The sequence below is a fragment of the Alligator mississippiensis genome, chromosome 1, assembly GCF_030867095.1.
Source record: "Alligator mississippiensis isolate rAllMis1 chromosome 1, rAllMis1, whole genome shotgun sequence".
NCBI lineage: Eukaryota > Metazoa > Chordata > Crocodylia > Alligatoridae > Alligator > Alligator mississippiensis.
In genome coordinates this window covers 141053787-141067756 of record NC_081824.1, presented here as the reverse complement: position 1 = coordinate 141067756, position 13970 = coordinate 141053787, and the positions used below count along the sequence as shown (strand labels likewise).

Sequence of the window (13970 nt, the reverse complement as noted above, 5' to 3'; positions counted from 1 at the left end):
GAAAACTCTAGAAAAATGAGTTAAATCACTAATTCGTACAGGTACCAAAAACACTTAAGGCAGTGCAGGTTTAACGTTGCAGGACTCTCCCTGGTGTAATACAGTAAAATGTACTGGCAATAAGTTTGCACTCAATTTCCATATCTAATTTTTATGCACAAGAATAGAACGCCATTATAAAATAGTTCTCATTACATCTGTAGTATAAATACAACCAAAGCAATTCCAGGTTAAAGGATTCCCTTGGTGCATGAGCAGGGTAAGGCACTCAAACTGTCTTCTGAGGAACCTCCAGCAAACCCTAGTGTAGGAAGAGGGCCAGAGGCCTGCAGAGATTCCAGGCAGCCTGGCAAGCTCCACTAACTGAATGCACATCTACACTGCAATCAGGAGAAACTACTGCAGCACACATTGTCATAAATCAAGTTAGTTTTAATCTACGATAAATAACAACAGTGAAGATGTCCAGGATACTGTGTATTTAATTCAACATATCCAACCTGCTCCATAATTCATGGCACATCTTTACTGTTGTTACCCAAACTACCCAGATTAAAGCTACCTCAGGTTTGCCAACCAACAGACCTTTGATTGCAGTGTACACATACCCTGAGATTACTCTAGGTCCAACTAATGCTGTGGTCCTTGCAAAGCCTCAGAACAATCCAAAATCTGAGCACAAAAATGACTTTTTCTCCTCCCAGTCTGTACTAAAGAAATGCTTCCATGCAAAATCCAGAAATTATTGCATAAAGATACTTAGTGAAAAATCATATTAAGAAGGGTTTTTTTTGAGAGAAACCCACTTTACAAAACTCATGTTAGCCAGAGCGGTAGATCATTATCATAATCTGTGTAACAATGGAAGTTAGGGCTTTATAGCAGTGCTTATTAACATACTATCATTCAGTCTTACTGTAATACTGGCTCTACCAGTCCAATAGTTGAGATACTGAAGCACTTGTGAAGTTTTATTTTGTTTGGTGAGTCCAAGTTAGTCATAATTCTGAAGCATCTGCATATCCAAATCAGGCTGTATTGTTTTTATTGTATATGTGTAATGCATAATTACTTTTTTCTAGTCTCTAATTATAACCAAAGCAGTACAATAGCAATCCTTCAGTAAAAGGTAATGTCCAGGTATTCAGATCACTATAAAATTTAAAATCTCTTTAAAAAGCAAGATCTTTCATAACAGTGCTAAAAGCATTAATGAAAGTTGAAGTGTGAAAAATGTACATTCTTTATTCTGCTACTTAGTTACAGAATAAAATGTTGACTTTTCAGAAAATAAAACTATAGTTGCAGCACTGGGAGCTCCCAATTTGCTTTTGAGGATAAAGTACATGCACTTTTTCCAGTTATTTTATTGCACATCATGAACAGTCATACTTGGTGTTTTTATTTACATGTGTTTTGGCAATGTCCATTTTTTCCTCAAAATACATTATTTTTTCACAGACAAAACCTTAAATGTTTCATACAAACTGCCACAATACAAGTCAGAACGGAGATATGTATTTCTATTCTTCTCTAATAGTTTACCAGACATAAGTTAATCTTTGCTTTGGGAGCTAGATTTCTACTAGTGCAGTGTGTTGTCGACGATGGACACCAAAACTGCCAGCGCCAAGTTAATACTGCAAGTAACCATCCACTGTGCCTAACACCCACCTCCAATGCAGAACCATACCACCTGCAATTAGTGAGTAGGCACAAAGAAAGGAGAGCACTGTGCTTTAGTTAACCAGTTTGATTCAACATTGATTACCATGTATCAGTATAATTGCTCATATGTTTATTTGAAAAACAATGTTCAATTAATATATTATTTCAGAAAAGTATTTCTATATCAAAGATATATAATAAATACAAACTAGGCAATCCATAAAAATAATTACACATTTGCACCTAAGGAATGTTTATGAAAAGGGTGACGTGGACTTTATTATGTATAATTTGTTTTTTGAGACGAGTGCTATATTATTAAGCTGATGCATAGGAAATTTTAATATAGTGTCACATATTTTTTCCTGTGTTAAGGTTTTCTAAATGGGTAGCAACACATTTTAACCAATTAGAGAAGTACAGAAAAGATTTCCGTGGTCCTCATTGATTAAAAGAGATAATTTAAAAATATAGAATTTTAGCTTGTATTATCTATAAATGGGTTTTAACACTAATTTAACTATCTATTAAAATAGTATATTATTGGATATAGTAAATAAGTTCTGATCATCAATCTATCCTGTTAAATGTATCCTATTTCCACCAAATAATATTTTAAATAAGTCTTTGAAGACTATATAAAACATTTTGGTTTGCTGTACAGTAAGTTTACTCTTCCAGAGGTTGACTTTCATGCAATAGATTTATTTATCATCAATCAGTTTATACACAGAAGAGCAACAAAGCTCTTAAATATAGGGAAAAAATCCCCAAATTCAGGTTTGCTCAGATTGACTCCATTTTACTGGATGGAACTGGAACTCATAATTATTTTATTATCTGCCCTTTTTAAATTATGAAGACATTTTTACCATGAATTAAAAAAAGAACCAAACTGAAACCATTTCTTCAATAACACAGCGATGTTGAAGTCATCATTAACTGAAGTGCTAGAAATAATATCTTAAAACGGTTTCCTTTTTACAGACAGAAATAGTTTAGTTTTCATTAGGCACTTAGGTATGTACATTGAAAAATGCATTTATGTTCAATAGTCACAATAATTTGCATAGTTATTTTGCTTTTAAAGTTTTTTAGGTTATTGCTTTCCTCCAGCTTTAAAAAAAAATGCTTTTTCTGGGCAAACACAATTTTCTTTAGTTGAAAATGAGATGAAAATGCACTGTGGGCAAAGTCTGGCAGTAGTTCATAGATAATGAAAATGGTATTACAGTCATCCAACTAATAGCCTTGGTAACAGAGACATGCTGCAATATACAATCTGTAGCCATCCCTATCTCACCTAGGAAGTTTCTGTCAAGCTTATGTGCCTCCCATAAAGTTTAAACAACTTTGCTGTTTCAAAACAACATTCTCAGCATAATTCTATGCAACTCCAAATTTGTAATTATAAGGCCAATTTAAAATTGAATTATAAAATTTTTATCCACTCTGAATTATTAACTGCTTTCTAAGATAGCTATGAATTTGAGATTAATGTATTAAAAACAAACAGTGTATAGACAAAGGGGTTTTCTTGTACAAGTGAGGCTACTGTAGATATATATCAATTTTCTTTATTTTATATTCTGCAGCTACATATTTCTGTGAATTAAGCTAGAGATTTAAATGGTATTTATAAAAACATATCTAGTTGTATAAAGCATGCTTAACTAATGTAATTCATGTGTACTCGTTTATCAACGCTGGGCCTATTTTTCCTCCATAAATTAAAAATACAGTATGTCCAATGTAATAATTTTTTTCTCTATCATTAAAGCTTTTCACTTCTTAAAATAAAGTTTATGATAAGAATGGAGACACAAAATTGAAACCCATCAATTAAAAAAAATTTTTTTTTAAATATTTTGAATGGATGCAAAGATTCCTCATGTAAATTTTGATGCCCTAGGCAAATAAGAGTGTTGTGTCACAGAAATATAAACTGTTGGTATGAGAAAAATGTGGTGTGTATCAAGAGTGTCTATGGGCAACAGATGGTAATCATTGTATGTTTAAGATTACAAATCTAAGAAGCCTAATGCTGGCCCTAAAAAAACAAGACCCTTCAAAACCATATATTTTTAAAAAATGATTTTTTTCTGTAAAGGTAATTTGCACAGAAGTTCAAAACAAATTTTTATTTACTACAGCATTGTTCACCACTTACATTCCCTGCATTCATGTTGCTACAGTCATCCACAGGGATAAAGATTCCAGGTAAAGGTAGCCTTGTTATTAGAAATGGTTATTACTCAGTAACATAGTGCAAGAGGTGTAGTTTGTACTTTCTGTAGTCATTACGAAATGATCCAGTTTGACCTTTGGCTTACAGAAGTTGTACTCCCCTGAGCTAGGCAGTATTGACAGACTACAGCAGAAGTACAAAAAAATGGGATGGCAAGGAGGAAATAAGGCAAAACTGCCAGAAAAAAAACTTGGCAATACTGCAGAAAAAAGCAGATTCCTCGTTCCAGATATAGTGAGACAGAAATCTAGAAGTACTGTGTGCTCATAGAAATTAGAAGTGTATCCCTTCATATAACTTGGCATCAGGTACCTTAAATAAATAACTGCAAGTTACAGTGATATTTACTATGACCTCAAAATGGTTCAACAAAGAATCAAACTGGTTTCTCTGGGTACACCATCACATGATTTACCAATACACTGGCATCTTTGCTCTTTTGCTGTGAGCTGACAGTGATTATTTTAGAGAAAGAAAAAAGAAAGTGTGGAATTAGTAACGCAGATGCTGAAAAGGCAAGTGGCAAGACTCTACAAGAAGAATGCCTCAAATAATGCTACTTTGTTCCCATCTCTACTGGTACCTCAAGGTAAAAGGCCAGAATGACCAAAGCCAATTTAATAGTAGTGTGCAGAATGTCAGCTGACAAACAACATAAAAACAAGTTACGTTGTGTTATCTGTAGTCACGTTCTTCAGGGTTAGTCCAGTAACTCAAGACTTTACATTCTTCTGTCTTTATTTATTTATTTAATTAAACATGTAATGGTTAATAAACAGACATAGTCCAGAGTTAGTAGGTTGGTATTATAACATTTATTAAAATAATGCTATGGGTTAATAGAAACAGCAAAGAACCAAAGAATTAAAATGCAAGCTATGTAAAAACCCAACTAAAACCCAAATATGACTAATGTATTCATCCAGTAGCTAACTAAAAGCCCAAGAAAGACAACACTCCCAATATAATAAAGTACTGCAAAACAATTGGCAATATTTCAGTTATCAAAATTGTGGGTTTTGCATTTTTGTATCCTTTTTTCTCAATCAGGAAAAAAATTTTTTGAATGTTATATAACATACATATAAAACAAGATAGAAAAATACATTATAAACTTGTAACAATGGCTGTAAATACATTATCTTACATGTTTCTCATAGGCAATAGGTTGGTTATGGTACATACATAGCATGAAACTACTAAGATAATAAAGAATAGACAAATACATGTCATCTGTACGGTTACATACAAGCGACACTCCCATCTACCCACTCTAAAAAAATTACATAATACTGTCAGAAAGAAGTCTTAAAACTACATATTTTAATAAAGAAAAATTCAATAAAGAATGATAATACTGAGAACCAAGGCATTCAGAGATTTCAAAAGTCATGCTTTTTTTTTTTTGAAGTTGATCCAAAATTTTTTCAACTAAGTTTTCAAAAATTCATTCAGAGCAAACATTACTTTTACATGTCACACATCTATTCCATACACTTACTTTCCCCCCAATAAAAGACCTTTGATAAACATCTAAAATGTCCAGGTTTATCATTAATTGAGATGATACTGGATCAAATACTGGTATTATTTTAGCAAATCTCTCTTCAAATGTTTGAGTGTCGCAAGTTTATTCAACCAACCAAACAAAAATCAAAATGGCACAGCATATACCATAAGTAAAATCAAAACAACTGTATGTGTAACAGGAAGACAAAGCCAGTGGCACGATAAACAAAAGCTAGCTGAATACAAAAGGATGAATGTCTATTGCATAGTAAATAAACTGATAATTGTTTCCAGGTGAGAGAAGATGTTAGATGAGGTCACCATGCAGGTGCTTTAAAACATAAGCCCTCTTAGCTTACTTTTGACCTTTGATTTGGAAGCTGTGAAGGTTTGCAGGAGAAGAATAAGTTGACAGGGAGGGGAAAAAGTTATCACCTGATATTTGCCAAGTCTAGTACTGAGCCATTTGGAAAATAATACTTGCTCAATGTCTTTAGAATAAACACTGTGCGTACATTAGCTTCAACTTCGGTAATGGCCCACTACATGAACTTCATGTGGAGCTAAACATGAAATATAGCCAGACTTTCAAATAATTAATCAATGTTTCTTTCCTGCCTTTCTTTTGAATAAAAAACAATTAGAAGTTAACATTAAGCAAACAGGAATTGATGAGAAACAACTTACACACTATTTGACACTGCAGGAGCTGCTTATAACACCCTAGGACATGCTCAGGTTAGACTGAAAACTAGGTATGTCTGTTCAGTTTGATTATGCACTGAACTACTATTTTGTGGACATGTTGTAGTCTGCTACACTTTATCAATTCCCCTTCCCCTCCCCCAAGACAACTCCACACCATTGCTAAACAAAATGAAGTAATTGCTGTCCCATAAACATTTGTCAGCTAATGCTCGGATTTAGTACGAGACAGCTTGTATCATGAACCCTTTGGTTTAGAGGCTGCACAAGTACTTGAAATAAAATATGTATTAGATGTGACTGAAGAGTGAAAATGCTGCAAGAATAATAGGGATGATGTATGAAAAAATATCAATGTTTCATATTACAAAATTTGGCAAGTTGCATCATGCTAATATGGCAAAAATCAGGTAATTCAAATGGTCAACTCATTTGTCTTTCCTCACAGCTTCTTTTCACATACTGGGCGACTGAGTGGCATGCATTAACTTGTTGTTTGAGGGAGGAGCTGATTATACAAGACATCAGACTAAATGACCATGGAGAAAATAAGGCACTTCCTTTTCTTTAGACTTATTCCAATACTTAAAAAATAAAAAAGAAAGACTAAAAGGCTCTTTTGGTCTTTTGTTTCTTGACAACCACCAGAAAAAATCATTTAATGAAATAAAGGGTTTCTTTGTTCTTTTTTTCTTTTTTTTATAACACTTGAAAGTATAAAATGCTACATTTCCAAAAATATATTTTTTCTGCACCAGCACCCTTGTATAGTAAAAGTATCTACTTTTTTGTTCATTTTGTTTCAATGCACTATACTTTATCTACAATTTCATTACATGTATACAGCAAATAGGCAAGCATGGCTTTTACATCCTTAATGAAATTTTTCTATACAGGGAGGTTTAAAAAAAATATTTGAACAGTTTGCCCAGTAATGTGACACATAATGCATGTACCTTGTTCTCCTGTAATCTTTTAAGGAGGTTTAAATATGTTCAAAGTAATTTTAACTCAGATTTTACTTTAATAGTGTTGTTGTTTTGTTCTCTGCATTTATGTAGTTCTGATAAATTCATTGTAGTCTCTCTTTCATGGCACATTTTCTTTTAAAACATCCAATTTGGCAGGCAATAGAAAAAAGGCTGCAACTTCTGCCCTTTAAGGGCACTGGTAGTGACTAAACAGCATGTCAAATTTTGAATACTTTTTGGAATCCCTTCACCAATGACATCCCTGACCAAAGGTTCATGCATGATGCATCATCACACAGTACATTCAGAGAGAGCTTTGACTTCATTATGTGAAGAAAAAGATTCCTAGAAGTCTCTCACAGTAACTGCCTCTGTCATCGGGTAGTTAAGGGACATCTGTCTCCATCTCTTAAGTGAGGCCTTCTTACCGTTCGCTTACGGTGGGACACTAAAGGATGATCAGTGCTGAGGGATGAATTGGACCTTATTGCTTTACTACTATTCAGTGCAGGTTCTAGAACCACTTTCACCCAAACAGGAAATAAAAGCTGAGTTGGAGGACAACAATTTCTTTGTCTTTTTTTTGTTAGATGGTAAGACGAACGGACAAGTGCCTCAGCTCGCTGCACTGAAGACAGGCAAGCAAAGGCGATTACCAGTTAACTGATCAGCAGGCAGGCATGGTCAGGTCATCATTGGGTGAAGAGTTCAGAGGTCAGAAGGTCATAGGTTAGTTGCCGGTGGCGGCTGGGTGGTTAGAAACAAAACAAAACAAAAAAAACAAAACAAAAAAGAAAGAAAAGATAGAGAAGAGATTAGTTCCAGCTAGTGACGGCTTAATGACAACATGAAAACTAATCACAACTAATAAAAACAGGCATGTTTAATTCTGACGTACTGATTGACACCATCTACAGAATGCAATAAAATCATGACAGCCTGGTATCATGATTTGAACGTGTGAAGGAGAAGCCCACTCCCACAAAACTGGTTAACAGGAAAAAATAGAAATAAAATACAACTAACAACTAATGGTTAGTAGCAGTCGATGAAGAAAATTGGAAAACGAAAACAATGAACAGTTTTTGGAACTTGGTAAAGAATTCTGAAAAACAGTCAGTGCATAGTATCAGTATCTGACTGCTATTAAGCATTAGTATTTTCCCAGGTGCAAGCATTAAAGCAACTATTAATGATGGATGTGATTATTAATAAACTGGTTGTTAAAAGAAATGAATCTAAGAAATTTTGAACTTTCATAAACAATTTGGTTTAACAAACTATGGGCCAAACAAGGTTTCTTTTGTTCATAAAATTTTTATTGCTTTTCATTTATTCTATTTACAAACAACGTGGAATTTCTTGGCCTCATGATACAAAGCAATACTAAACTGTAGTCTAGCAGTGTAGGCATCATCATGGGAATCAGGAAAAGGCTCAGCCTATTGCTTTAGCCAGCATTTTCCTGTTGAAAATACTATTTTACACAGATAGGACACTTACAAAATGCACTTGCATGTAAACACTGTAAAAGTCCTGCCATTTTAAATTCTATACTTAAAAAGCTCTAAGTACATCAAAAAATAGAGAAAATATCTAATTGATACTAATAAGGCATTTTTTAAACTACAAACAGCTCTCTTTATTCATTTTCAAAGCTAATACTCTGCAAATACAATAAAATCTGACATTTCATATACATTCCTGCTTTATAATTTTATATTTTAAAAGAAGCCACCTGTAAATACTATTTTCTTTTGCAAAAAACCCACAAAAACAAAACAAAAACAAAACAAAACAAAATTACAGTAAAACATAAAAAAGTTCTCAAGTGGAAAGTTATCGTTCCCAATGTTCTTGAGCTGTTCCTTCTTTAATCATTCTCTCTCACATTCTCCTTCACCAAACTTGGTCCACTTAACAGTAGTATGTTTTTTAAGACTCATTCAACAGCTTAATTATATTTAATAAATTCTGAGGTTTGATAGAGTTTTGTACTGTTGCCAATATGACTAAGGCAGAGGAGATGAAAGTGAGAAAAGGTATTCAGTGCAAAGTCAGATTTGTGCCATTCCATACAAATGAAATCCAGTAGATGTAATGTTCACAGATAGCATAATTTAATGACCTATAATCATGGGTTGATTTATCTTCACATAATAAAAATGGTTTCTATGGCCTATCATTTAGGGCAGAGTTTATAAACAATAAAAAATTACTACTGTAACTTAAATGAGACCACATGTTCCCTGAATTTCTCCAAAATTCTAAGTGGGATTTTGTTTAAATTAAAACTGCTGTTGCAAAAATAAGCAAAAAGTAAAAAATAAATATTTAATGTGGCACAATCTCACCACTTTACAGGTATACTAGAAACAGAATCTTAAAGCATTTTTGATATTGCTTACAATTTTGATTAAATGGTATTAAATTTTATATATAAATTATGTGACAGTTGGTTTTGATAAAACATTCAGATAAATTCTCAGCATTAACATTTCTTATGGAGTTTATAATCCAAGCAAGCTACCTTTTAAAATTCCAGTACACCTGTGATACATCCTCTGCCAAGTCTCTGGCCTTCTACAGTACACACAGGTTTATCAACTGTGCAACACCATTTATAGTTTATTACAATTAAAATCAGTCAGTCTCTGTTATATGAATCAAATTCAGTTTTGTATTATTTATATAGCGGGGGTCTTATTCTTGGTTAAAATGAACTACCTGTCAACCCTTTGATTCTAAATGCTTAGTTATAAGAGTAAAACATTTACACATTTGGGGACCCTTGCCTTAAATGCAGTGCTTTTAACTAAAAATATACAATGAATAAAAACCTACCTAAACAGTGAATACAGTAGTACTATAAAATAATTTGAGAACTGGTTTAAAAGGTTTTTTTTTTTTGTTTGTTTGAAACTTTAGACCCAATGAATGCACAACTTAGTTAAATTTAAATGCTTAAAATGTTTCCACATTTGAAAATAGTATTTTCGGTTTGCTGACGTTGACACAGTTGCTATACATGGCAGGTGTTTATCAATTTCCAATATTTTAATTTTAAAATTATGCCAATTTTAAAGAATCACCTCATAAAGTTTGTGGAATGCCAAAATACATTCTTTTCAAAACATTTCCTGTAACAAATCTAGAAAAAGAATGTGCATTGATAATCTATTTAAAAAAAGTGTTAAAATTATTGTTGTGCAGTCTACTGCTTTTATATAAATTGCTAATGATATTTTTAGAGCTTTATTTCACCAGAAATAATCAGCAGGGTTTTCATGTAAAAAAATTATGTAGGGCACAGAATGTGCAGCTGATTCACTGGAAGAAGAGCTCAGTGTATATCTATTCGATTTAAAAATATACACTGAACTTTCAAGATCTCTAGGAGATGGACACTTTACCATCAAAAGTTGGCTTTAAGTCAGCAGACAAGTGAGGTGCAGCCTATATTTATCTTCAGTTCAATTATTTTTGAGCAGTAACCACTACCAAAACGTATAATCATTTTTCAAGAGTTAAAAAGATTGGTAAGATTTGCAAACACTACATTAGTCTATTCAAATGAAGTACCTGATTTATTTATTTTTATATATATATATATATATATATATATATATATATAAAATAAAATGTGGTACTATAACAATATGAACATCAGTTGCTCCAGGAAAACATCTCACAAAAGTATATGCTTTTTGTCCTGCTAAAGCCCATCAAATGTGGGTTCTGGAAGTCATGTGCAGGAAGAGATTCTAGGAACAATGGGCCTGTATTTTTAAAGGTACTTAAACATCTAACCCCATTGATTTAATTGGGAGTTGGGTATCTAAACACTTTTAAATATCTGGACAAACATCTCCATTACTGAGAATGTCCTGCTGCCTACTGAAGAAATGTTCAATACAACAATGACAAGACTCCAACTAGTGTGATGGAATTCAAGGGAAGACTTACTGGTTACTATAGTGTCTGTATATTACTCCACTCCTTTTATAAAGCATGAGATCCATGAGAGAGAGAGAGAGAGAGACTCTATGTAAAGTGTGATAAGGATCTTGGGAAGCTCCTCTCAGGAACTGACATGTGCGTGTCCCCTTTAATGAATGAGAGGAAGAAAGGAGGTGAAGCCTAGGCTAAGATTTGTGCTAAGGCGGCACGCCCATGACCTGATTTTGGCTTTAAGTATACCATCTCATAGAATCCTGTGAAATCACTATTGTGCTAAGAATAGGTCCTTAGAATAATAATACTTAGAACACCATAGACGCTTTGCATCTTCAAAGCACTGCACAAACATTAATCCTCACAACACCCCTGTGAGGTAGGGAAGTATTATTATCCTTATTTTACAGATGCGGAAACACACACAAGAAAAGTAAAATAACTTGCCAAAATTCACACAGCAAGTCAAGTGGCAGAATTTGGGAGCTCTTGGGTTCAACCCATACTGCTTCCTAGCCAAACAAACTACCTAATGTCAATAAACCGAAAGTATCATTTTTCTCAAAAAAGATTAAATAAATTCATTAAAGGATCCAAAAGCATACATATGTGGTAAATTACATTTGATGAACAGGAGAAAAATGAAGATTTAATTTCCATGCATTGGTTAGTCCAGAGAGATGTCCAAACATTGGATGTCATCTCGCCAACAGGACTTCAAAAGTTGCTTCTCCTTCAGACAATGTTTTTTAGCAGCAAATAAACTGATATAAAAAAATCCATTTCAGCAAAAAAACCCTAAAAGAACTGGCTTTACAAATTCAACCAACTTTTGAAGTATTACTTCACAGTCCTTACTTTGCTGAATTAAATTAGATATTTGAGAACATGCATCTTCTTTAGTTGTACAGTACAGTGGCTCAAACAGTTTATTAGAAAAAAGGAATCTAAATCTTCAGATTTCTCCAGACACAGACAGGAGGCATTTATTTCTTTACTTCTTTCTCATTAAGCACCCATCCATTCATTTTATTTTGCAACACCAATCTGATATTTCCACACCAATTAAAAGAGCAAGTTTGGAGGGAAAACAAATTAACTAATAAAGCACTAAACTTAATGCTTCCTGATGAAGCTGAATCTTATTTATAAACTTCTTATAATTGGAATCAGTTATAGCATTTCATATTAAATATATCACGAAGTTTTGTTTTTTTAATAGGTGGGAAAGCTAAAGTAGTTTAACAAAATGTCTTTAAAATTGCAAGCATTCCCAGAGCTATAACATTGTCACTATTTAGATTTTTGAGAAAAAACATCAATGAATAGGTCAAAATATGGTATTTGGTTAACCAGCTGTGGTGTTGCAAATTTCATGTACACTCACAGAATTTCTTATAGACAAGAACTGCAGAACTAAACTAACCTCGGTCTGCGGTCACAATCCTTTGGTAAGGATGGACACGCATATCGTGCCTTCGAACTTTAGTAGCCACCGCACCTAGTTAAATTGCAATTACCAAGACAAAAGTTAGAAAACATTCAAAGAAAAACATTAACAGCAGGTTTATCAAAATGGTTTTACATGATCATTTACTACAAAAATTCATTAAGAAAGCAACAAGTTAAGGCACAGTAGTTTCAAATTTTAACCTTTTTATGAAGTTTATCTGTGCAGATTAATATTGCATTTAATTCAAACATCCTGGCCTTAACCTGTTTAATCCATTCATTTACAATCCCCAAAATTACAGTATTTCATGAAATCTATTAGACCCAAGCACATTTAGGCTTTACTAGTCACATATTCACTGAAGTGCCTTTCTTGCAGCAGGACTACTTTAAATAATGCCATTTTTAATACTGACAATTTTTTGCTACCCTTAAGACCACTTCCAGTTTCTACCATAAAAAGTTTTAAAGCAATTCTTCAAGCCTACAGATTGTGTTTTAAACTTTAAGTCAATAAGTATGAACTGCAATGAATTAGGTGATTAGTAAAGCAAACAGTATAGAACACTTAGCAGTCAGTATACTACTATACACTCATAAATTACAGTTACTTTGTAATAATAGAGACTAAACCAAATTAATAGCACTAATTATTTTATATCTATGTGCAAAAAAAGTGCAAGTAAGTCACTGACTGCTAGGCTAAGCTTTTTTCAAGGCTGCTGAAACTAAGCATTTGTTAAATTCAGATCTGATGAGAGTTCAGTTAAGACCATTCTTGAATTCTTAGCCTTTCGTTGGGAAAGCCATACCTAAAGATAAAAGGAAGGGAATTAAAGATTAGTTGCTAAGATTTTACTCTAATAACAATATTCCCATTATTGCCACCACACACATCTCTTTGTCATTTTTGAAGGTATCTAAAGTTAATCATAAAATAAACCTAAGCAAGTGTATTATTTATGTGTGTGCATAACTCAAGTTATTTTTACTTCCACCAACAATCTAAAGTTCTTTGAATTTAATTTCTCTAATGAAAAGGCATATATTATGATCAATAACTCTATATTAAGTAGGTTGTTTTTAATAGTAATAAAGGTGAAAAATGAAGAAGCCTTATATATAAGGCACTGAGCCTTAGTGTATGCTATTTTGTGCCTTAAATATCTAATAGTAATAGATTCAAAAGCCATTTTTGTGCAATTCTCTTCCTATACCTTCCTCTCTCCCACCCCTCCAAACACTGTGCCTGAAATTAATAAGATTTTTCTGCATCATATTAAACGATTACTATAAAATAAAGCATTGTTTGTTTTTATTATTATTTGCTACCAAGTTGGGCACAGACCTGCCACTGAACAGCAGCGGGTGCCTACAAAGGTATTGATTCTGAATACTGAAATTTTACTTTGACAGATGATGTAGGTACTAGCAGAGAAGACTTGTGGATGGAAAAAGGGTAT

General features: G+C 33.1%; 1 protein-coding gene across 7 annotated transcripts in view; it reads right to left on the bottom strand.

Moving 5' to 3' along the window:
- Positions 1 to 4712: 4712 nt before the first annotated feature.
- The window catches only part of QKI (QKI, KH domain containing RNA binding), a 281160-nt gene continuing 271902 nt past the window's right edge, over positions 4713 to 13970 (bottom strand). For 5 of the 7 annotated variants that reach the window (XM_014596742.3, XM_019479724.2, XM_014596743.3 and 2 more), the window contains 2 exons: positions 12482 to 12556; positions 4713 to 7848 (listed from right to left, as the gene is read on the bottom strand). In XM_014596742.3, coding sequence (XP_014452228.1) covers positions 7832 to 7848; positions 12482 to 12556 — 92 coding nt within the window. In that variant the 3' untranslated portion in view covers positions 4713 to 7831. Of the gene's footprint in view, positions 7849 to 12481; positions 13320 to 13970 lie in introns of all 7 variants that reach the window. The other 2 variants (XR_009455620.1, XR_001371952.3) reach the window with 1 other exon arrangement.